Source organism: Budorcas taxicolor, chromosome 2, assembly GCF_023091745.1.
Source record: "Budorcas taxicolor isolate Tak-1 chromosome 2, Takin1.1, whole genome shotgun sequence".
Lineage (NCBI taxonomy): Eukaryota > Metazoa > Chordata > Mammalia > Artiodactyla > Bovidae > Budorcas > Budorcas taxicolor.
Window position 1 is genome coordinate 73318952 of NC_068911.1, and position 23613 is coordinate 73342564.

The following is a 23613-nucleotide window of genomic DNA, read 5'->3' on the forward strand; positions in this document are numbered from 1 at the left end:
AGAATTATATTCCCTATTCAATACATCAGGAACTCAGTATTTTAGCATTTACCCATAATCTTGACTGTCTTTCCTTCTTTACTTAATGTGCTATGCACATTAGATTACTAGAGGGAAACAATTAAAATCTTAAAGTACTTTTGAGGGTTGTTTTGTTTTCCTTGGAATTTTAAAAACAACAGAGTAAGTAGATGACATTTAAAAACTGGCTTAATTACTTTATCTAATGTTAATTATTAAACTTAAGTGCATATATAATTTTTTCTCCCCTAATTTGCTTTAGTGAGAAAAGTTTTAATTCTCTGTACTGCTTTTCTCATGTAGAAAAATATTCTTCTTCTGGAACAGAATAAGGACTGGTTCAGGATATTTTTTGCTATTGAGAAACCTCTTCAGTCAATAATTCGAAAATGTTATGTGTTTACATGTGGTTTTATACTTAACATGTCTCTGTGCAGAGAAATTATCTTACCTTAATCTGCTTGGCTGGGGTCAATTCTTTGTCAGAATAAAGGACCTTCTCCTGGACAGACTTTTCAAATTGTTCTTTTAAAAACTTAGTTGAAACCTTTGGAATCTCTTCATCTTCAGGTGTATCTATGACTAAAAACAGAAAAGAACACCATGGATATTATGTAACTAATAAACATGATGTTTGAGAAGTCATTATAATACTATGGAAAACTTCTTATAACATAAGTTAAATAAAAGTATTCAGGATATAAGTGTATACATATGGTACTACTTCATTAGGTAAGTTAGTAGATGCCAAAAAATATAGGAAGAAAAATGATGGTGGTTACTGGATGGAAAGTCGTAAGTTATGAAGCTGTTATTTATTTTAATTGTATATATTTTCCAAATTTTCTACAAGCATGTTTTACTGTTGCACTCAAATAATAATAAAAGTTATAAAACAAGAAAAGAACAGCAGAAGAACAAGAAAGGATCTACTTCCTTAAGCAAAAGTACCATAAGACCAAATTCAGATATAGTTAAGTAACATCTGGGTCACAGTTGGCTTAAATCTTCCCTTTTAGCACGTAAGAACAGCAAAACTCATTCCCCTTTTACAGGCAAGACACTCTGTACCCATTTTATGCAGATCTGCACAAGTTTGCCTGGAATCTAATCTCATATCTGTAGGTTGGAGAATTAGACTTAAACATGCTTGAATCTATCATTAAAGTGAAGTGAAAGTGAAGTCGCTCAGTTGTGTTCAACTCTTTGCGACCCCATGGACTGTAGCCCACCAGACTCCTCCGTCCCTGGGATTTTCCAGGCAAGATACTGGAGTGGGTTGCCATTTCCTTCTCCTGGAGATCTTCCTGACCCAGGGATTGAACCCGGGTCTCCCGCATTGTAGGCAGACGCTTTACCGTCTGATCCACCAGGGAAGATTATCATTAAAAGTAATACAATCTAGGTAACTTTTCTGTTCCCAAGGAGCTTGATAAACATCAAGTTTATTCTAGATCCCTAAGGCCAAAACAATTCAGAGGTGACTGGCTTATCACTTTCTAGGCTTTTTGGATACATCATAAAGTTGAAGGGCAATGAACTATTTTAGAAGCTTATTGCGTCTCTTAGCATAGACAGAACCTAATTATATATAGAAATACTGCCCTGTCTCCATTAGAATCATGAGTAATAGTTACTAACTTTATTCAGTGGGAAGGCTTGTGCTTTGGAAGTCCTCTATTCAAACGCAGAAGCATCAGCAGTAAAAAGGTATATTCAAATCAAATAATATCAGATTCTTACCTGTTTCTTGAACATATTGATGGAGCTGAGAAGCTTGATTTATTTCCTCAGTGTGCTTTTCAAGATGAGAGACCTGTGTTTAAAGATAATTTTAAATAAATAATTGTTTTTAAGAAATCAGTTATTTCAGGATTGTACATGTATTCTACATTGCAGAGTGATTTTCATCCAAGACTTCAGTACACATAGAGAGATGCAAATTAAACACTGATCATTTGTTTTAATGAGCTCATGCTGTAACAGAACATATATGAATGGACATCTAAAGTACCCTTATATTTTCAGGGTGCTCATTTTATATTTCAAAGACTTCAAAGTTGGGAAAGAGACACTGATGTGTATTGGTATTAAATACATAAAGGAATATAAAAGCAATTGTTTATAACAAGATCAGAATGTCCACACAGTTCTGGAAACTGTGTGGAAAGTGTTTTTTCTAAGTAGTTACCATTTCTGTTCCAAGAACATCAATTTTGTGTGCTTCGGAAATTTCTGGTTCATTTCTTTCCATTTCCTGGCTGCGTCTTGAAGTGTCAACCTGGTTGCTACAGATTACCTCCTGAAAATGAATGAATGAATAGACATGCCTTAAGAAAATTCTGAAATTTTTAACTTTTATCAGTGCAATTTCGGTGAAAGAGACTTCTGAAAAAAATTGTTTCCTCAGTATATTGCTTTGCTTGACTGTTGTAACAAATGACCACAAACAGTATCTTACAGTTGTATAGGTCAGAAACACTGAATGGGTCTTGCTGGGTGTTAGCAGGTGTCATTCCTTTCTCCAGGCTCTAGGGGAGGATCCATTCTCTTGCCTCCAGCAGTTCTAGAGGCTGCCCACTTTCACTGGCTTATGGCCTCCTACTAGTTAAACTTTTTCTCTCTCTGCCATCTTGCTGATTTTCTCTTCTGATTCCCCTTTCACTTTTATGGACCCTTGTGATTACGCTGGACTAATCCACAGAATCCAGGATTATCTCCCTGTCAAAAGGATAGCTACTTGGCAGCTGTAATTCCATCTTCAACCTTAATTCTTCTTTGTCACATAATTTAACATATCCACAAATCCTGAGGATTAAGATACAGGTATCTTCAGGAGCCAGTATTCTGTTCACCACCCTTAGAAAGCAACAACTGTTAATGAGGCAACTCATACCCCATATGACAAAGATGAATCTCGAAAAGAAAGTGAAAATCCTTGATGAAAAAGAAATATATCAATATTGTGGTTTATAAGCCAGATTTTTCATGTTACAGAAAGACATTCCTGTGTTCAAGCTGACCTTCTGATTTGGTGGCAGATCTAGAGTCTAATTTAAGAGTATAACCATTACATAAAACCAATATAAACAGGCCATATTATGCTAGCATATCTCCATCACCACACATCAGGCTGCTTTTGATTTTAGTTATGCCGTTGCCTTCTCCAGTTAAGTTATCACAGGTGATCCTGACTGAACTGGATGGTTGAAACTGCTGCTAACTTTGGTGGTCCATCCCTGCTGTTACTCTGGGATGGGATCTGATGCAAATATATGATTGATTGATTGATATGAAGCATTTGGCACGCTGCTAAAAATCTTACCATCAAAAAATAGAATGTAGACAGATGACTCTCCAAGAACACATCTATTTGAACACCTTTGAAGTTGCGATTTTACTTTACTTTTGATAATTTACATGATTAGCAAGTACTGTTTTTGATATGGGATTTCATTAATAAAAATGTTGTCTTACTAAAGAATAGTCAAGTGAGCAAAGGTGAATTATTATTATTAATCAAATAGAAGCACTAGAGGTTTTCTTTTTAAACATGGAGTTAAATAGTTTTAAGTGATTAAGTTCTAAACCTTAAACCAAGAATAAGTTTATATTAAAATTAATTCATGAGATCTTGACTTGTGATTTGTTTTTCTTGCTAGTATACTTGCAGTGTTTGGCTTTTTCCCCCTCAAGTCTATTTGGTATATAGGGTCAAATTTAATAAAGTGGCAGTCATATATTTGCATATATATATTTACATTATATGTATGTGTGTATATATATATATATATATATATATAGTTGCTAAGTCATGTCCAACTCTTGTGACCCCTTGGACTGTAGCCTGAAAGGCTCTTCTCTCCATGGAATTTTCCAGGCCAGAATACTGGAGTGGGTTGCCATTTCCTTCTGTAGCAGATCTTCCTGACCCGGGGCTCAAACTCTGGTCTCTTGCATTGCAGCTGGTCTCCTGCATTGCAGGCAGATTCTTTACCAACTGAGCCACCAGGGAAGTTGTATATACATATATATGTGTGTGTGTGTGTGTGTGTGTGTGTGTGTCTATATATATATATATATATAAAACATGACTTGATCTTATTATATTTCTCTGGGAAGGAGAATTAAGACAAAAAATTGATAACTTCTCAAAAGTCCTACAGAGAATTGAAGCCAAAATCTAGGTTTGCACTTTAAAATGTAGATTATATTCCATTCAGTCCAGTTCAGTCGCTCAGTCGTGTCCAACTCCTTGTGACCTCATGAATCACAGCATGCCAGGCCACCTTGTCTATCACTAGCTCCCAGAGTTTACCCAGATATTTTTGGGTAAACCTAATATTTATACCTAATATTCCATTAGGTGAGTTAATTAACTAGATGGGAGGAATCCTTTCACAGTGTATAAGTATACCAATTATCACTGTGTATGCTTTAAATATCTTATAATTTTTTCAATTATACTTCAATAAAGGTATAACTGAATATCTGAAAAAGGCATTTGAAAAGGTACCTGAAAAAATTTAAATTATACCTCATTAAATTAAAGACCAGTGTAATATTTTCCTAAGCAGAATGCACTTCCAGCTCTAGTCATTTATCACATGATATTTATTAACATGCTTGATGCATAGTTTATGCTAAGGAAAAGCTTACTTAATGAATGAATGAATAAAACAAAATAAAACTTCCATTAACAAATTAATTTCAGTCAACCTTCTATTTGACTGAGAATGTCCTAGGACCAGGGGTTAGAACAATGAACAAATGTGTACTTTATTTTCTCAAGAGGGAGTATAAAAAATAATCCATATTCTTTCAGATTCAAATAATCATAATTCTATATAATAAGAAGTTGTGCATAATCAAGTTTTATTTAAGGTTATTAATAACATTAGGCTGGAGGAAATAATAAAAGTATTATCTTTTATTGTCATCACCTAGGTTTCCCAGGTGGTGCTGGTGGTAAGAAACTCGCCTACCCAATTCAGGAGACATAATAACCTCAGGTTCAATCCCTGGGTCAGGAAGATCCCCTGGAGGGGGGCACGGCAACCCACTCCAGTATTCTTGCCTGGAGAACAACCCCGTGGAGAGAGGAGCCTGGCAGGCTGCAGTCCATGGGGTTGCAGAGTCAGACACGACTGAAGCGGCTTAGCATGCACGGAGAGAATAATAAGTGCCATTGCAGACGACAGAGAGAAAGGAATGCATGGGTACAAATAACATTTCTTTGTGTAAAAACTGTTTGCAACTATGGCAGATCTTTATATCTATCGACATATAATGGGGATATTCTATGGGTTTCTTTTGATGCACTGAGAAATAGGAAGTACTGATTAAACAGTGAAAGAGCAAAGGACATGGGAACTTATCAGTGACAAGATCCTTATTGAAGGGCACTTTGATCATTACTACAGAATCACATCTCTGCCTAGAGGCGCATATGACAAGCTGTGACCCAGAGGCCCATTTATTTGACCCACTCAATGATTTTAAGGTTTTGAACTAGTTAACACCTACCAAAAAATCAAGATTCCTGCTTATGTTTGAAATTTTGAAGATCTGGCAACACTGGATTCACATTCCAACATGGCAGTGGCTTGCTGGACAAAGTAGTGGCCACCTGTCTTAGTTGGGACATATACTTTTCAGTTGGGCACCGTTCCTATCATTCACTAATGTTTAATACCAAATCTGCCTGGAACCATAGAAATTTGAGTTTCTGATACTTGCTGCCAATTGTCAGGCTGAAAGAATAAAGTCAGTGTGTTAACTTGATGTGTTGAGAAAGATAAATGTAAAATGTTGGGAGTAGAAAAACAGTAAATAAATATATTTCAACACATTTTAAAAAAACTATCATTTTCTGGGGCTAACACTTTATACTTTATGTGTATCTGCTTGGTTTAAAACAATCCAGGCCTATCATCTCTAAATATATTTTCTTGTGGGAGATGACACAACATAAATACATAAACAGTACAAGGATACATAAATTTAGTTTAGAGTTATAAGCTTCTACTTCAGCACTTATGTGCTATTATGAAACAGAACTATAACTGTTACACTAGTTCGGTATGTTAGTGTCAAGGCATCAATTTTACTGCCCCCTGTTTTCTGTAATTTACATAAAGCCTGTCTTAAAATATTCCAATTTTTTGTTTCCATTATTGACTGTGTTTCATATTTTGTAAGTAGTGGAGTTGGATTTTAAATCTGACTTTCTTTCTTCCCAAGTGTTGGTGTCTATAGACTGAAGTATTAGATAAAGGATGGATCGTCATAATGATCAGGAAGAAATCCAATTACACAAACAAATGCAATAAAGAATTCTGGCCAGAACACCATACATAAATTCACATGAGAAGTTCACAAAATTGGTATTAATACTTTAAAAATTAAATTCAAATATAGATTGGCTGCAAGAAAAAAAATACAATTTTGGGTTCATAGGTGGATTAACCAAAATCAGTACTCACGCCCTCCTTTATACTAGGTATGTCATAAGTTACTATGGGTAACTTACTAAATCACACTTAACTTAAAAAAAACAACTCATTTATCCCTGAAAAGAAACATATGATATATATGCTTTAATTTTGGAATCTAGACAATATCAGGCAAAATTAAAAAAAGCTATAATGTTCGCATAACTCATGCCAATCTGATATCAGCTCATCGATTAATCAAGTGTATTACAAAGTTTCCATGGATGTACATTTCTCCAAAAGGGATTTCTCCAGCACAGAAAAGATTCTGCACTTCACCTACTTAATTTGCCATTGTTCTTATCACTGTAAGAAAAGGCATTGTACATTTCCACTGATAAAAATGCAAACTCATGCTACCATAATGAGTAAGGGAAGAAAAAAGACAGGTTTTTTATGATGACTCATTATTATTGTGACTCTTAGAAGTACATCCATTAAAATAAAGTGTGATGTAAGACTGGCAGAAGAGTAGTTGATAACTGCCTCACTAAAGTGGAAAAAATAGCTCATTCTCAATGCTAGTAATTCAGCAATTTTACCCGTCACTAACCTCATTCTTAATAAAACCAAGAAGGGTTTGTACCATTGTCAAACAAGCGGAAATAATACCAAAAATGTGCTGTTTATGTTAACAAAAATGTCAGTTGATTCAAGACTTGAAAGAATAATCAGTTCTTTAAGTGATGAACATAAAAATTTGTGGTTGATATATTGTGTTTGTCTATTTGGATATTGGATATATTTGAATTCAAACATGTTTTATTTTTGCCCTGACTTTTCTCTCTTCACTTTTTAAAAAATTTACTTTAAAATTTTACAGCATAAAATTTGATATCCCTATAGTTTGAGCTTCATGTTAGGGTTTTTCCTCATTCACTACACACTTTTGAGCCTTGGCTCAAAAACTGTATTTTCTTTGAAACCTTTCCTGACTTTTCTGTACAGAGTTACCTGTTCCTGCTCTTATTATCATATTCCTATATGGTCAGTACATATCTCTATTACCTACCTATCACATTTCACAGTCATTATTTGATAATATGACATTCTCCTTTAACTGAACTCATACATCTTCAAATCTTGATGTTTATCTTCCTGTTAGAGAGTAGATTCTCCCCTCTAAATGTCAAGAAGTGAATGCATGGATAAAAATAACTTTTTTTTAGGAATGTGAAAACTTTATGATTTTATAAAAATCTAGTTTAAAAATTAAAGTTCTATAGAATCCTATGATTTTATTTTTTTAATATTTCAGTTGATAATCTTTGATACTGAATATTTTGTAATTGGTAGGCAGAGTTACTATTGCATATAGCAATAATATGTTAATCACTGACAAAGTATACTTAGCAGAGTTCTCCTGATAACATTACAAATGGTTGGAACATTTATGGAAGAACATGGGCAGTGCTGTTATGCTATAAAGAGCAATTGAAATCACTAGAGGGAAGCCTGTATCAAGAAACCAAAAGATACACAAAGGCAGCAAACACATACAGAAAGTAAAGAACCTTTCAAAATAGGAAAATTTATTTTCAAATGTTCTTTTTATAAAAGATCTTATTGGTGATAAACTAACTTGTATGTGCTTTTTCTTTTGTAAATTGTTATTATTCATTGAGTTAGTAAATCAATGCATTATCAAGCATTATGTAAAAACAACAGTAGAATGCATTGGGTAGAATTTCTATGACATCAACAAATTAAGTTGATATATTTGTGATGACAATAAAAGATAATATTTTATCCTTATTTTTACTATAAAGGGGAAAGAAGAGTCAAGGCAAATGCGAGTCGTGACCCTTTGTATAACTGTATATACTTGGAAGTGAAGACTCCAGTTGTACTTCATTTAGTTGCCTGAAGCTATGAATGCTCCCTGAAGCTGGCTGGGCTATTGGATCCTAAGAGAGTGATGATGCAAAACATTTGTAAAAAAAATTAAAGTAGCAACTTTTTCCTTTGAAATTACTGCATCTCTAAATGTGAGTGACCTCATATCACTTCACCTATATATTTATTTATTCTAGCAACAGCTACTGAGCACCACCTATCTCTATAGCATTTTGCTAGGCATTGTCAGTATTGTTTTAATAAAAGTTTTATCTACCAACCTATCTACATATCAATAATCTGTCAGTCTATCTCTATATCTATGCAGTATATAAAAATATGTACATATATATCTAATGGAATAAAAATGGCTCCCTTAACTTGAAATTCTCTTAAGATCTGTAATATATAGATATGCACGAATTATGTAGGTTTGTTGTGTAAGTCTCTGAGAGAATTGAATTCATACTTGATTGAATTCATACTAATTCATACTTTAATTGAATGCTATCATTCAATTAATATCAACTATTTCCTGACTCAAAAGAATTATGCTTTGGTCCCATCTAGCTATAAAGAACAAAACTTATCATTTTTAATAAAATATTTAATTTAAAAGTAGAAATATTTGACTTCAAAGAGAGGTTTCTGAATAAGTAATGCCAGCTTTCACTGCTAAAATTCTGTCCTCTTCTTTCCGCAAAGTGTTATTTATACAGTCATATCTCAGCATCTAAAATGCTAAAGATTCATAAAAAGAGCTTTAAAAGATGTACTCTCAACTGAGCCATCAAACATATTAGTTATATAAATAGCAATACTTATTTGACAAACTAAAAAAAACAGGATACATAAAACATTTGATTTTCAGTAAAAGACACCTAGAAGTTTTATGTAGAAGTATAATATACATATTATATATTCACACACACACATATATACATGTATACAACATTTCAGTCTAACATAGAAGTAAGGCATCTTAAAACCAAAAGGGCATTTGGATATAAATAAACATAAAAGTATAATAAAAGAGGCTGAAACATGGAGTCTCAAGGAGTAGTGAAATTGCAAGTAAAAAGCTTGCCAAAAAGAATGAAAATAACTTAAAGAAAAAGAAAACCAGGGGTAACATGTGTATTATGTTAATTAATACAAACCAAAATAGAGAAAAAGAAGAATTGTACCTTTTCATTACACAACTCCTCTTCACCAATATTCAGTTGATTTGTCAGTGAAAGCCCCGCCAATTCTACCTTTAATTATCTTTTGAGTCAGTGTCCCCTTTATTCTAGAATTTCTGACCCATTTAAGCCCTCATATATTTAATCTGCTATTTCAGTATTCTCTTAACTTACTTTCTCCAATCTAACTTTGACACTCCTTACATCAATCCTATACAGCTAGGAAGAACATTACTTAAATGCATATCTATTCTTCTTACTCCCTTGTTTGTTTCTTCAATGGTTTCTGATTGCCTTAGAATAAAATAAAAATTATATTTTTTTCTCTTATGCAGGCTTTGGCTATACTTCCAGCCCCATGACTCAATTATGTTTCACTATATTCATAAATATACTAATTTACCTGTGGCATAAGCTGTTTCTTTCACCTACAGTGTAGTTCTACATTTATAAAAAAAGTATTTTAAGTCTCCGCTGAAGCATTCTCCACTCTCAGATTCCCCTCCTCAGTTATCCCTCATCCAGAGTAAAGTTTATCACAACCTTTGTGTCCTAACAAACCTCATTTATATTTTCTATCATAGAATCTACCATATTGCACTTGTAATCATTTGTCATGTGTCTGTCTCTCTGATAGAGAGAGCTTCTTGAGGGCAAAGTAATATCACACTCATCACTGAATCTTTCGTGCTTGACAGATGGTGCATGCTTAATGACTATCAGCAGAATAACAAAATTACAAGGCACAGACTCTGGAATTAGCCTTCTTGAGTTTGGATCACATTTGCTCACTTTCTTTGGGCAAGTTACTTAGCTCTTCCATGAGTTCATTTCTTGTCCAAAAAAAGTATGTGTGTGTGTGTGTGTGTATGTGTGTGTAGGGGCAGATGAAATAGTACCTATCTTGGAAGGTTACTGTAAGGAGAATCGGAGTAACATATGTGAAAACCTGGCTTATAAGTGCTACATTAATATTTGCTATCTTTGTTTAACAAATATTCATTGTACACTTACTCTGCATCAGCTATTTCCCCAGTAATTCAAGATACAGTAAATAAGGCAAAAGAAAAAAACAAAAAGATTGAATGAAAGTATTGTCTCTGGTTATGTCAATATATTTTGCCATGAATTTTTTCATTATAGAAATGAGTCCAGAAACAAAAGAAAAAACAAGTTTCAATATGTATATTCTTTTTTCCACCAGAGAAGAAGTGGATTTGTGAGGTTTATTGAAAGAGAAGCAAAAAGGTGCCTGTGCATATCATAACCCTTCTAAATCATTCTGGCCCCCAGGACATGGAAATTTCTATAGAGGCATGGCCAGAGAGTAGCTTTCAGATCACCGATTTAGTTTTTCTCTGAACTGACATCCAATGAAGACTCAGTTCACAGGGATTTGATCTACTATTATACAATTCTTTTTACACTTAACTCTTCATTAAAAGGTCCTGTTTTGTGCCTCTCATGTAAATAACAAATTGAATGTTAAGATTTATAATTTTCCCTCATAGCTCAGTTGGTAAAAAGAATCTGCCTGCAATGCAGGAGACCCGGGTTCAATTCCTGGGTCAGGAAGATCCCCTGGAGAAGGAAACGGTGACCCATTCCAGTATTCTTGCCTGGAGAATCCCATGGACAGAGGAGCCTGGCAGGCTTCTGAGCTATTTCACTTTCACCTAGTCACTAAGTCGTGTCTGACTCTTGTGACCCCATAGACTGCAGTCCGTAGACTGTAACTAGGCTCCTCCGTCCATGGGATTTTCTAGGGGCAAGAACACTGGAGTGGGTTGCCATTTCCTTCTCCAGGAGATCTTCCCAACCCCACGTTGTAGGCAGTTGCTTTACCGTCTGAGCCACCAGGGAAGTTCAAAATATAGTGACTAAACCACCACATATATATGTATATTATCAGTCACAGCTCCCAGTGCCAAGCATCAGAGTCTAACTGATATAAATAGGAAAGGTACTTTGTTAAAGAAACAATTCACAGTAGAAGTGTATTTCACAGACCCTGCAGGAATAAGATTCCCGAAATATTCTCAGAGAATGAGACTTGGAGGTTTTATAGGGAGAAACCATGCTGAATAATGCTGCAGAACCTTCCGGTGAATCCACCCTTGCAGTTGACACTGGACACACCCACTGCCAATGCCACTGACACTATATCATGAATACTGTTTTTACAGTGACTATTTCTTGAAACTTGATGCAGCTAATCTCCTGTTACCAGCCATCACCAAAACTGTTTCTGCATAGTTCTTGCTTCTCATGTCCTTTCTTTACTTCCTTATGCAAAGCTTGAATTGGAAGTGTCTGATTGGTGCAGTCTAGTTGACAAGCTTGAGTCCTAGATACCAGGAAGGCCAGGCGAGTGAGCGTATGGTATTTGCAGCTTCTGCTAGTGGAGACTGGTTCTGCCTCATGGGATGGTGAAGTCACCAGGGGTAGACGGAGGTGCAGATGTCCAAAAGAATGAAAATAGGACATTGTCTCTCCTAAGAAAGTGTTATTTATCAACACTGCAGTCTTATTAATCAAACAGAAACCAGTTAAAAACACAAGAAAAGGGATGCCATTCATTGTAGAAAACACTATTCATGTCTTATGATGAAATTGATTCGGGCTTATTTCTTGGTAATATATGTTCCATTTGACTTTACAAATTCCTTTGGGAGGACTGAGACAGTAAAATTTCTCTGCTAAAAGGATCATGAAGAGTTCCTGTTATACAAACCTGCCTCCTTCTTTCACCATTCCTCTGAGTCTTTATGGTCATCAGTCTTACTTACTGGAGGGACACATTTTAATTCCTTATATAAAAATCCAAGCAGAAGAAAGTGCAATAAAACAGATTTAGCTCTGATGTAAGCATTCCAAGATAATCTGTGCAAACAAAGCCTTTCAGGGTAATTATTAATTATGATTACAAATTAATTACTCTGATCACTTGGGTTTTCTTCAAAATGAGGGAAATTTCTGAAAAATAAAAGGGTAATTGGTTGCAGTTGCACTGGTGAATGTATCTACTAGTAACATCTGGAATGGAAAAATAATGAAGTGGAAATAGGAATGGTGGATTATGAGCTGGAGTTTGTCATCAATTCAAGTGAGAAATCAGGTAAGTAAATGACAGCTAATTTCAGTCGCAGTTAGAATCCTGATTCATAACCTGCTGGGGTAGAGTGTAGGGAAGCATTGAAGGAGACAGAAATAAAGACCTATCACTGACTGAGTGTTGTATATGTCAGGAAATACACAAGGCCCTTCACACTTCATAACATCTGATTTGTTAAGAATTTTACCATTTTTAGATTCTACATGTTGATTACCCATGGACTTAATCAGTAAAAGGAGTTGAAGGGAAAATGCTGCACAAGATTTGAAAATTCCAAACATATACCATGGTACAGAGGTTAACAAGAATTCCATCAGTATAGAATCAATGCTTTAACACCAAAAAGCAGTAAGTTATGTGCTCAACATGCACTTGTGATGTACCTAAAGTGTGTTTAAACTAGGAACAAGGAAGGAGAGTCATTATCCTCAAGTAGCTAAATATTTATGCTGAAGAACTGCACTGAAACACCTTCAAAGAATTAAAAAATTAAGTCATGTGCTGTAATTTTTATTGCACATTGATTTCAAAAATCACTGAGTCTTTTCCCCTAATATGGTTTTTACTAGTCCATCAGGTAACTGCACAATTTTCTTCATTTCTTTTAAGGTTCATGATTCAGTGAAACATCTTTTCTATCAATATAATACTGGTAATCACATGCAAAGATTTAAAAAATACAAAAGTTAGAGGGGTCTTAAAATTGAAGAGACTCTTACAAAAAGAGAACAAAGAACTATTTGCTTTAAGTAGATGTTTAAATAGTTTCATTTTGCCTAAAACTATACATCTATAGCTTTTAAAAATTGAGCCATTTAACTCCTATACATATATAGAAACAAATCAGATGAAATGAAATTTAAGGACATAGCCTTTGATCTGTATTGGATTTTTCTCCAATTATACTTATCAATTCCAGGGCAATGTAAAGGGTAGAACACCCACCCACTTGCTGGAGATTCATGACTGAAGGTCAAATTAGTTCTGTAAGGAGGGGTCAGAGCAGATGAGATTCAAATAGACTTTGCTAAGAAGGGGTGATAGTCTTGTCTTTAAAACTTCAAGAATAGTGGTCTAGGAAACAGTAAAAGATAAATACTTGATTACATATCTCAAAATTATAAGAGAAATTATACTGAGCATAAGTGCTAAACACAGAGACAATGATCATTATATTTAAATAAGTTAACCTGTATTTTGTCTGAAATGATATTGTCTCAGTACTATTTTTACAGGAGGAAATCAACACATTTGTATCTGATTCTGATATAGAAAAAGTAGTTGTGTGTGTAAGTATCTCTAATTCTCTCACCCGTATTTCTTTACATTCCCTCATCTCTATAAATTACTGCTTTTTCATTCTCTGTTTTCTGTACCCAGACTTGATGGTACACTCTGTCATTGTCATAATCCCCTCTTTAGTAATGAAAGGGCTGGGAACAATAAAGACAGAAAAGAAAAGAAATTGAGGGGAAGAAAGGAATACTCCTTTTTTAGATCCTCTAAGAAAAACAAAACAATGGAAATGTGATTGGGGGAATTTGTTGTTGATACTTTTAGAATAATGATAAAAAATGCTTATGATAACAGGTTCACAAACTGGACCCCAGCCTAAAGTCTTGACTGCACTGAAGCCTCACAAACCTCCAAACCTATTTCTATACGCTGTGCAATATGATGAATTGCATAATCCAATGGAGGGATTTCAAATACCAAAGCAGAATGATGTCTCTAGAAGACCATGGCGTATACCCAAGGATAAGGACGATGGATTGAGTACTTGGCTCCCCACTTTTGGTGTCCACCTAGTGGCTGCTACCTGAAGTGCTCTGTCCTCCTGACGGGGTTGAAAATGAAGGCTCTCCGGGAGTTGGTGATGGACAGGGAAGCCTGGAGTGCTGCAGTCCATGGGGCCACAAAGAGTCAGACACGACTGAGCAACTGAACTGAACTGAACTGAAAGAGCTCTTTATTGGACCATGTTGAGTAGATCACTCAGGACAGAGAGGGATAAAGAAGAAGCACAAGAAAAGCCTGTTGGAAGGAGATGTAATCTTACTTTTGGGTTCTGTGATGTTGAGATTTGCAAAGAAACTGGAAAAAAATGAAGAATTTCCTAAACATATCTCTGCAGAAGCATTTCCTCTAAGCACAGAATCTCTTTATGCTTCTTCTTTGTTCATGCCTTGTGTTCTTCCAGTTTTGCTTTTTTAGCAGGATAATTCATTTGTAATTATGCAAACTAATAAATAAATGAACATTCAAAAGAACAGACAGGCTTGACTTAATCCAATCATTTTTAGAGCCCCAAGAGGACAGGTTTATTTTGAGAAATATCAGATCCAGAAGCAGCAGAAAAAGCTAATAATATATCCTCTGATATATTATAGAAAATGCCCATTTTCATAAAAGTAATTATATGGAAAAAAACATTTTTGCAGATTTTACTAAGTTCTGAAAACATGATTGTATAATGTTAATGATTTCTATTGGTGCTATAATTTTCCTTGCTCTTCACAAACTAGCAAAATCTCAGAACTTAAAATTCTGTATCTTGCCATTTTATTATTAAATTTAAAAAGAAAGTTTATTTAGTAAATATAGTATACTATATTGTTTACATACTTGAGAAGCTTTTTAGGTGTAATTATACAAAGAGCACAGTTATAATTCTAAACTAATAGGACAATTCAGAATGAAGAAGGGGCTATACAAATACATATTCTTTTTTCTATTCCAACTTTCCCTAAATGTCTACTCTCTCCCATAAAAGAAGACATACAACTTGATTATGTCTAAATAATCTTTACATCTTTATCAACATCAAAAGCTTTTTGAGATCATGTGTTGGAGCACTGAGAATATGAAATTCTGCTGTGATTTTGTGCCTTTGTGGAAAGGGTCCAGGTGACACTCCCTCAACAACCACAGGCCCTGTGATAAGCACAATGCCATTCCTTTCCTCCTAAGCAATCCTAACTCCTTTTACTTGAACGAAGTGAAGGGTATATCTGTAAGCACACTTGTCTTCTGTAAAAGAAATTGGAAATGGGTTCTATAAGAACAAATAGGTTACAGAAATGGAAAACTCACAGTACCATTCAGAAGAAGAGGAACTATGGTCATAATATTCCAATAACTGGGATAAATCTTGTTTCTACAAATTTTTTTTTTGGAGAAACAGTAAGATGATCATAGAAAGAAAAGCAACCAATTCAAGATATTTTGAAAGTGTTGAATCTATGCTTGTAACTTAGTCTTATTTATGAGTATTTGTACTATCCCCCAAGGTCCTGCCTGCCTGGGAAATGAGGGGATAGGGGTGGGGCTTCATACAGTAATGCTTCTAAATCCCTCTAAGCCACCAGGCAGATTAGTTTCTTTGCTCATTTTCAGCACAGTAAAGGTTAACAGAGATTTGTCAAGAGAACACACTGATCATAACAAATAGCCTCTTCCAACAACACAAGAGATGACTCTGCACATGGACATCATCAGATGGTCAATACTGAAACCAGATTGATTATATTCTTTGCAACTGAAGATGGAAAAGCTCTATACAGTCAGCAAAAACAAGACTGGGAGCGGACTGTGGCTTAGATCATGAACTCCTTATTGCATAATTCAGAATTAAATTGAAGAAAGTAGGGAAAACCACTAGACCATTGAGGTATGACCTAAATCAAAGTCAGGAATAGATTCAAGGGATAAGATCTGGTAGACAGAGTGCCTGAAGAAATATGGACAGAGGTTTGTAACACTATTAGGAGGTGGTAATCAAAACCATCCTAAAGAAAATTAAATGTAAGGAGTCAAAGTGGTTGTCTGAGGAGTCTTTACAAATAGCTGAGAAAAGAAGAGAGGCAAAAGGCAAAAGGGAAAGACATACCCAACTGAATGCAGAGTTCAAAAGAATGGCAAGGAGAGATAAGAAAGGCTGCTTAAGTGAACAATTAAAAGAAATAGAGGAAAACAATGGAATGGGAAAGACCAGATCTCTTCAAGAAAATTGGAGATACAAAGGGAACAGTTCATGCAAAGATGGGCACAATAAAGCACAGAAATGGCAAGGACCTAACAGAAGCAGAAGAGATTAAGAAGAGGTGGTAAGAATACTTAGAACTATACAAAAAAGGCCTTAATGACCTAGATACCACAATGATGTGGTCACTTACCTAGAGCCACACATTCTGGAGTATGAAGTCAAGTGGGCCTTAGGAAGCATTATTATGAACAAAGCTATTGGAGGTGATCAAATTCCAGCTGAGTTATTTCAAATCCAAAAATGATGCTGTTAAAGTGCTGCATGCAATATGCCAGCAAATTTGGAAAACTCAGTAGTAGCCACAGGACTAGAAAAAGTCAGTTTTCATTCTAATCCCAAAGAAGGGCAACGCGAAACAATGTTCAGATTACCACACAATTGCACTCATTTCACATGCTAGCAAGGTAATGCTCAAAATCCTTCAAGCTAGGCTTCAACAGTACGTGAGCCAAGAAACTTCAGATGTACAAGCTGGATTTGGAAAAAGAGGAACCAGAGATCAAATTGCCAACATTCACTGGATCATAGAGAAAGCAAGAGAATTCTGGAAAAACATCTACTTCTGTTTTACTCACTATGCCAAAGCTTTTGACTGTGTGGATCACAAAAACTGTGGATAATTCATAAAGAGATGGGAATACCAGACCACCTTACCTGTGTTCTGAGAAACCTGTGTGCAGGCTGAATAGCAACAGTTAGAACTGGACATGGTTTCACCAAGACGCACAGAGCTATAGGAAGGTGGACATGAACAGGAAGAGAGGAGGCAGATGGAGACTGGGTAGCCAGAGGTTACAAGTTGAAAAGCATGTTCAGGGATGTTAATTTTAAATTAATCTTGAATTGCCTAATGAGCTTCTAGGAAATGATTCTGTCTCCCTAGGCCAAAAAGGCAAAAAGAAAGACGGTGTGAGGCATAGAACAATGCCATCCTTCTTTGTCATTTTACTTTTAAATAAAATAAGTTTATGAATCGTATTCTACTTTGAATGGCAAAGTAGTGGCAATACTACTACTGATAGTAGCTGGTGTTTACTGAACTGTTCATATCTGCTGGTCAGTTCTGGTAAGAACTTTACATGAACCACCTCGTTTTATTCTTAACTCACACAGTACTTAATCCTCATTTTATAGAGGAAGTTATGTGGTCAACTCAGGAGACTATAACCTGGGCTGTCTGATTCTGGAACTGATAGGCTTAACCATTCCTCTAAACTGCCTCAGTTTGATTGGGTTACTTTAGTTACAGCAGTCATTTAAAAACCATGCACATAACTTCAAAAAAAAAAAAAAAAAAAACAACACATTTCAAGACATGCTTTTGGTCACAATCCTGTGTGCTGATAGAGATATAAGTTAGGTTGGGGTTGTTAATAACAGTCCAGGCCCTTGAAAAATTATGTATGTGGCAGAAAGCTAAAGTCAGGCTTAAAACACTTTTTATGAGAAATGCTTTGCAATGTGGACATACAGTTGATAAAAATATGTTTAGCTTGCTAGAAAATAATTATGGGTCACCTTTAACGAGTCTAAAACACACAGATGTCAGATACATCACAAGCTGTCAAAAATGTTTTCTATCAGCCTAAAATTGTCTAGAGATTGCTTCAAATCCACATAATCTTAATAGAGTACGACTGTTTATGCGAGGCTTTTTGCAACAGCAGATGTGTGTGGAAAGATACACCCTGTCTTGCAGCTCCCTACTGGTCCGCATCAGACTTGGCGGCAGGGAGTGGAGGTCAGGCATGCTTTAGACTCTTGACATAGATTCAGTGCAGCCGTTCTCATATGAAAGCAATTACCTAAGCACAGCATCGGACTGAGTACTTACCAGATTTTTGGAGCTCCATCTGTTCTTCCCTATGTAGACCACTTAAAATGAGGGAAAAAAGAAGCAACTCCAGAAAAGAGCTGCTAGGACTTCACAATTAATACGCAAAGAGCTACTCAGTACTGTGTAAATACAAGAGAAAGAAAATGAAGAGGAAATAAGCATGAGAGAAGGAAGATCAAATCCTGAATGTGAGAATATGGCACAAAGAAGGAAGCTCCTAAGATTGCTAATGGGTCCAAGGTTTGGTTTTTGGAAGAATGGGAAAGTTCTAAAATTAGATTGTGGCGACACCACACAACTTTGTAAAGATATTGAACAGCCATTGAACTGTACACTGAAAATGGCTGAACTTAATGGTATGCAAATTACCTCAATAAAGCTGTTAAAAATGAAGAAAGAGAGGATGAAAGTCTTTAAAAAGAACAACAACCCAGCAACCATACAATGGGTGAGTGAAAATAAACTCTGACAGGAAGAATGGCATTTTCCTACCAACAACATATTTATCCTAATATCTGCTCCATGTACTTCAAGATCTCTTTTTAAAGATGAGGGGATGGATTATTCAGAATGTTTTCCCAAATGGAGCCTGTTGTAGTGAGTGGATTAAAAATATCCCTCTTAAGTGGTCCTTTCCATTCTAGTATTTAGAACCTACTGCTTTTCACTGGCATAGAATTCTGAGAATTCAGTCCTAAGACAAAATGAGAAACAATGCTAATGTGGTATTTCTAACCTAAATATCAACAGGACACATGCTGAATGGCTCATAATCCCTTAAGGAGGGTTGGATTTCATTCTTATCTACAGGAATAAGTAAAGGATGCTTTGAAAAACAGACTCTAAATGGGTGATATTAAAAGCAGTACTAACTATCAGAACCACCGATAATAATAAAGTTTCCCCAACATATTCTTCTAAGAAGCTGAACTCCATACCCCTGTTACCCAGAGACCATGACTCTCCAGAGTGGCTTCTTTTTCTAATTTACATAAGGATACTCCCACAGGCTAGCAGTGATGCTGCTAACTGTTAGGCAGAACCATAAAGTCGAAGTCTAGAATACATAAATAGGACATTATTCCAAGTTTAAAATGTTTGGCATAGTGAGTGTTCCTGTATCTTGTACCTGCTTTCCCCCCACTATTTAAACCTCTTTCAATAGGTATAATCAATTAAATAAAAGAGAGAACTTTACCCTCAGAGATAGCTTAATTTTCAAAACCTGTTTAGTCCTATTCTCTGTTTTCTAGACAAACTGCTTCCAAATAACTAATTACCTTGAAACATTTGACTTCAGTACATTAGGAAAAAAAAGAGGCGGATTAGAATTCATATTACACCTTATGAAATTATTGGAGGAGGAAATGGCAACCCACTCCAGTGTTCTTGCCTGGAGAATTCCATGGACAGAGGAGCTCAGCAGGCTACAAGTCCATGGGGTCGCAAAGAGTTGGACACTACTGAGCGACATTTGCACTTCATTAGAAGAATTGACTCATTGGAAAAGACCCTGATGCTGGGAGGGATTGAGGGCAGGAGGAGAAGGGGACAACCCAGGATGAGATGGCTGGATGGCATCACTGACTCGATGGACGTGAGTCTGAGTGAACTCCAGGAGCTGGTGATGGACAGGGAGGCCTGGCGTGCTGCAATTCATGGGGTTGCAAAGAGTCGGAAATGCCTGAGTGACTGAACTGAACTGATGAAGTTATTACTAATTGTGATGTTAAATATTGTCAGAAATCCAAAACAAATGTTCTTTCTTTTAACTCTAAACTTGATTTTCAAGTTAATTTATATATGTTAGCAAACTAAATATTTTTCTGGCTATGGGCAGAATTTAGCAGAGAGATAAATCTCAAGTACTTTAAACAAAGAGACAGAAAACACTCTCAGGCATGACAACAATTTGGATAAAACAGAATTAACTGTTTGTCTACCAATAAATGTTTTGTCGTCAATCCTTGCTGATAAAAGAAGAGATTTTTAAAATGCATTCAGAATGCTTTAAACATTTAAGTGAATATCTAAAACATGATTTTTCTACATTTTCTGCTCAAATTTGATAGATATCTCAAATTTCCATGAAGGATTATGTCAGTAATTTGATTTTTAAGGACAGATGACTTGTTTCTTTTATTTCCCTACAGATTTCTGTGTAAGGGTCAATAAATGGTATTTACTTGTTCATTCTCTCATGTTTCCTTTCTATTTTATTTATATTGCATTGCATTATGACTTAGATTTAGCCATTTCTCATGGAATTATGGGGTATTATTAGTATGTCTAAAGGCAGATAATGAAACTGAAGTTCAGAGAGGTCATTACAGGCCTAGAATCATGCAGCTATTCAGATTTTTAGTACATTTTTTAAATTACTCTTACATACTTTAGTATTTCATGTTCTCAGAGCAGGGATTACAGCTTATAATAGTACACTATATTTGCAAGGAGAAAAATACGTCTGCAATACACACACGCATATATTGCTTGATTGCTTTGGTCTTTTTGATTGTTTTTTGATTTGATTGTTTTTACTCAGGATTGATTTGTTTTTGATTGGTTGATTGTTTTGGTTTGATGGTTTTTACCCAGCCTCTATTTACTGTTTGTTCCTAAGGGGATGCTGAGGACATGCACAGAGGCTGCTCAGTCAATCAGCGTCCTCTGGCTAGAGTACTTTAGCTCTAGGGGAAGCACATGTATCCATTTAGAGCCAATTATATGTCATAAGGCTTTTTTCCGAGGCTTCTGGGAAAAGGATTCTCCCTCTTTTTCTGCATCATTTTTAGTCTTTTCTGGGGAAAATTTGAGTGAAAAAGGGGCCAACTGAGAGGAAGTAAGGCTGAGAGGTTAAAAAAGAAAAGAAATATGGTCAAGGAGATATTCAGTTTTTAAAACAAACACTTGGAAAGTGCTTATAAGGTCCAAGCACAACCTTAAGTACTTTACAAAAACAGCTTTTTTAATGCTCTTAACATACCTATGAGGTGGGTGCTAGTCTAATCTTGGCTTTATAATTGAGGAAATTGAGACACAGAGATATAAAGAAACTTGCCTAATGTCACCAGCTAATATGTTAAGGAGGGCTTCCTTGGTGGCTCAGCAGTAAAGAATCCACTTGCCAAAGCAGGAAATGTGGGTTGGATCCCAGAGTCAGGAAGATCCCCTGGAGAAGGAAATAGCAACCCACTCCAGTATTCTTGCCTGGAAATCCCATGGACAGAGGAGCCTGGCGGGCTATGGTCCATGGGGTCCCAAAGAGTTGGACACGACTGAGTGACTAAACGACAACAACAATGAGTTAAGGAGCAGGGATATGGACCCAAGCGATCTTGCTCCATCTGAGTGCTCCTAGCTACTGTGCTAGAGACATACTGTGAATCCTTAGTTAAATCCATGGTAATGTAATACATGCTTAACAATGGGTTCTCAAAGGAAAGACAGAAAGAGGAAAGGGAGGAAGAATAGAAGGGAAGGAAAGCAGGAAGGAAGGGAGGAAAAATATTCCTGATTTGTTGCCAGTTCCCTTGCTATTAATATTCACAGTATGGCTGATTTCAAGCTATTAACATGATATTATCTGGTTTTCAAAATTCCTAAAAATTTAATAATGAAAGTGTTGGCACAAGCCAGCTGCTCTAGTATACCTCTGGAGATTACATCAAATCTCCCTTCTACAAGATTGCATTTTTATGAATTTGTAATATTCTTTTTAGCTTAAAACGTTTGTGGTTGGGTTTTTGGTCTTTTGCAAAATAAAGCATCCTAATTGATATCAAATTTTATAGATGATGAAATGCTTTCATGGAAATGCCCTTTGGTATCTTTGACCACCACAATCACCTCATGAAATAGACAAATCACTCATTGGTTTCTCCATCTTAACAGAAGCTAAGACTTGAGGGGTTATGAATTTGGACTATGTAGTGCTGGCAACATAATTTGCCATACTCAGTGTAAAATGAAAATGTAATGTTACTTGTTTAAAAATCACTAAGAATTTCAAGATAATAGCAGAGTATGAAAATAAGTGCAGGGCCCCTCCACCCAAGGGGTTCTGTGTAACTGCTCCCCGTGAAGATGGCCCTGGGTCTATGTAACTCAGCTGATACATGTCAGAGGTGGTGCGTGAACTCATATCTACCAAGTCTCATAGTTCTTACACTCTATCACACCGCTTTCCTGTAAATTAAAGGACCTGTAAAAACCTGTACTTCTACATAGGATTTATTTAAATTATTAATAATGACTATATATCATGTAGCTGATCAATTTCAAGTAAACACACATACTTGATTCACTTAGATTCCTATGTTGCAAAAGCTATATTTTAGATCGCAACTATATCCAATCCCAGGTTTCCTTGGTGGCTCAGTGGTAAAGAATCCACCTGCAAGTTTGATCCCTAGGTCGGGAAGATAGCCCTGGAGAAGGAAATGTCACCCATTCCAGTAATCTTGTCTGAAAAACTCCATGGGCAGTCCTTGAGGTCACAAAAGAGTTGGACATGTCTTAGCGACCAAACGGCAACAATATCCAATCTTAATTTATTTACATTACATTTCCTTTAGATAAAATTAAAAGAAATCTTGCCTTAAACTTGAGCTACTTATATTGCACCTTAAAATTTTTTTTCAAACAAAGCCAGAAAAAGAAAACAAATACTATTTCACATATCAGACTTTTAATTAATCTATCTGATATACTTTCCCTGCTACCTGACCACCATACACACTTGACTGCCTTAATATTCAAAACTTAGACAACTCTAAATATCCTTGGGATTTTTCTGAAAAAACAAAAACAAAAAATACTTTTATGTCCTATGACAACATTTCAGAAATATCCCAGTTACTTTCTTCCTCATAGAAAGGCTATTTACAGTGCAGTTACTATTTTTCACAGTGCCAGGCTCAATCTAATGAGTCTTATTACTAATATTTTCACAATCAAAAATCATTATAACCCATGACAATATTTGGTGATATATGACAATGGAGTAATGAAATGGGAAAATAAAATCTTTTATGTAAGATAGCATTTAGAGGTTGCATTATTAAGTTTTATATAACATC

General features: G+C 35.6%; 1 protein-coding gene across 2 annotated transcripts in view; it reads right to left on the bottom strand.

Annotated features, from left to right (window-relative positions):
* Window positions 1-23613, bottom strand: part of XIRP2 (xin actin binding repeat containing 2) — a 345439-nt gene that overhangs the window by 16813 nt on the left and 305013 nt on the right. For both annotated transcript variants that reach the window (XM_052657157.1, XM_052657166.1), the window contains 3 exons: window positions 2213-2323; window positions 1765-1837; window positions 473-603 (listed from right to left, as the gene is read on the bottom strand). In XM_052657157.1, the coding sequence (XP_052513117.1) occupies window positions 473-603; window positions 1765-1837; window positions 2213-2323 (315 nt within the window). The remainder of the gene's footprint in view (window positions 1-472; window positions 604-1764; window positions 1838-2212; window positions 2324-23613) is intronic.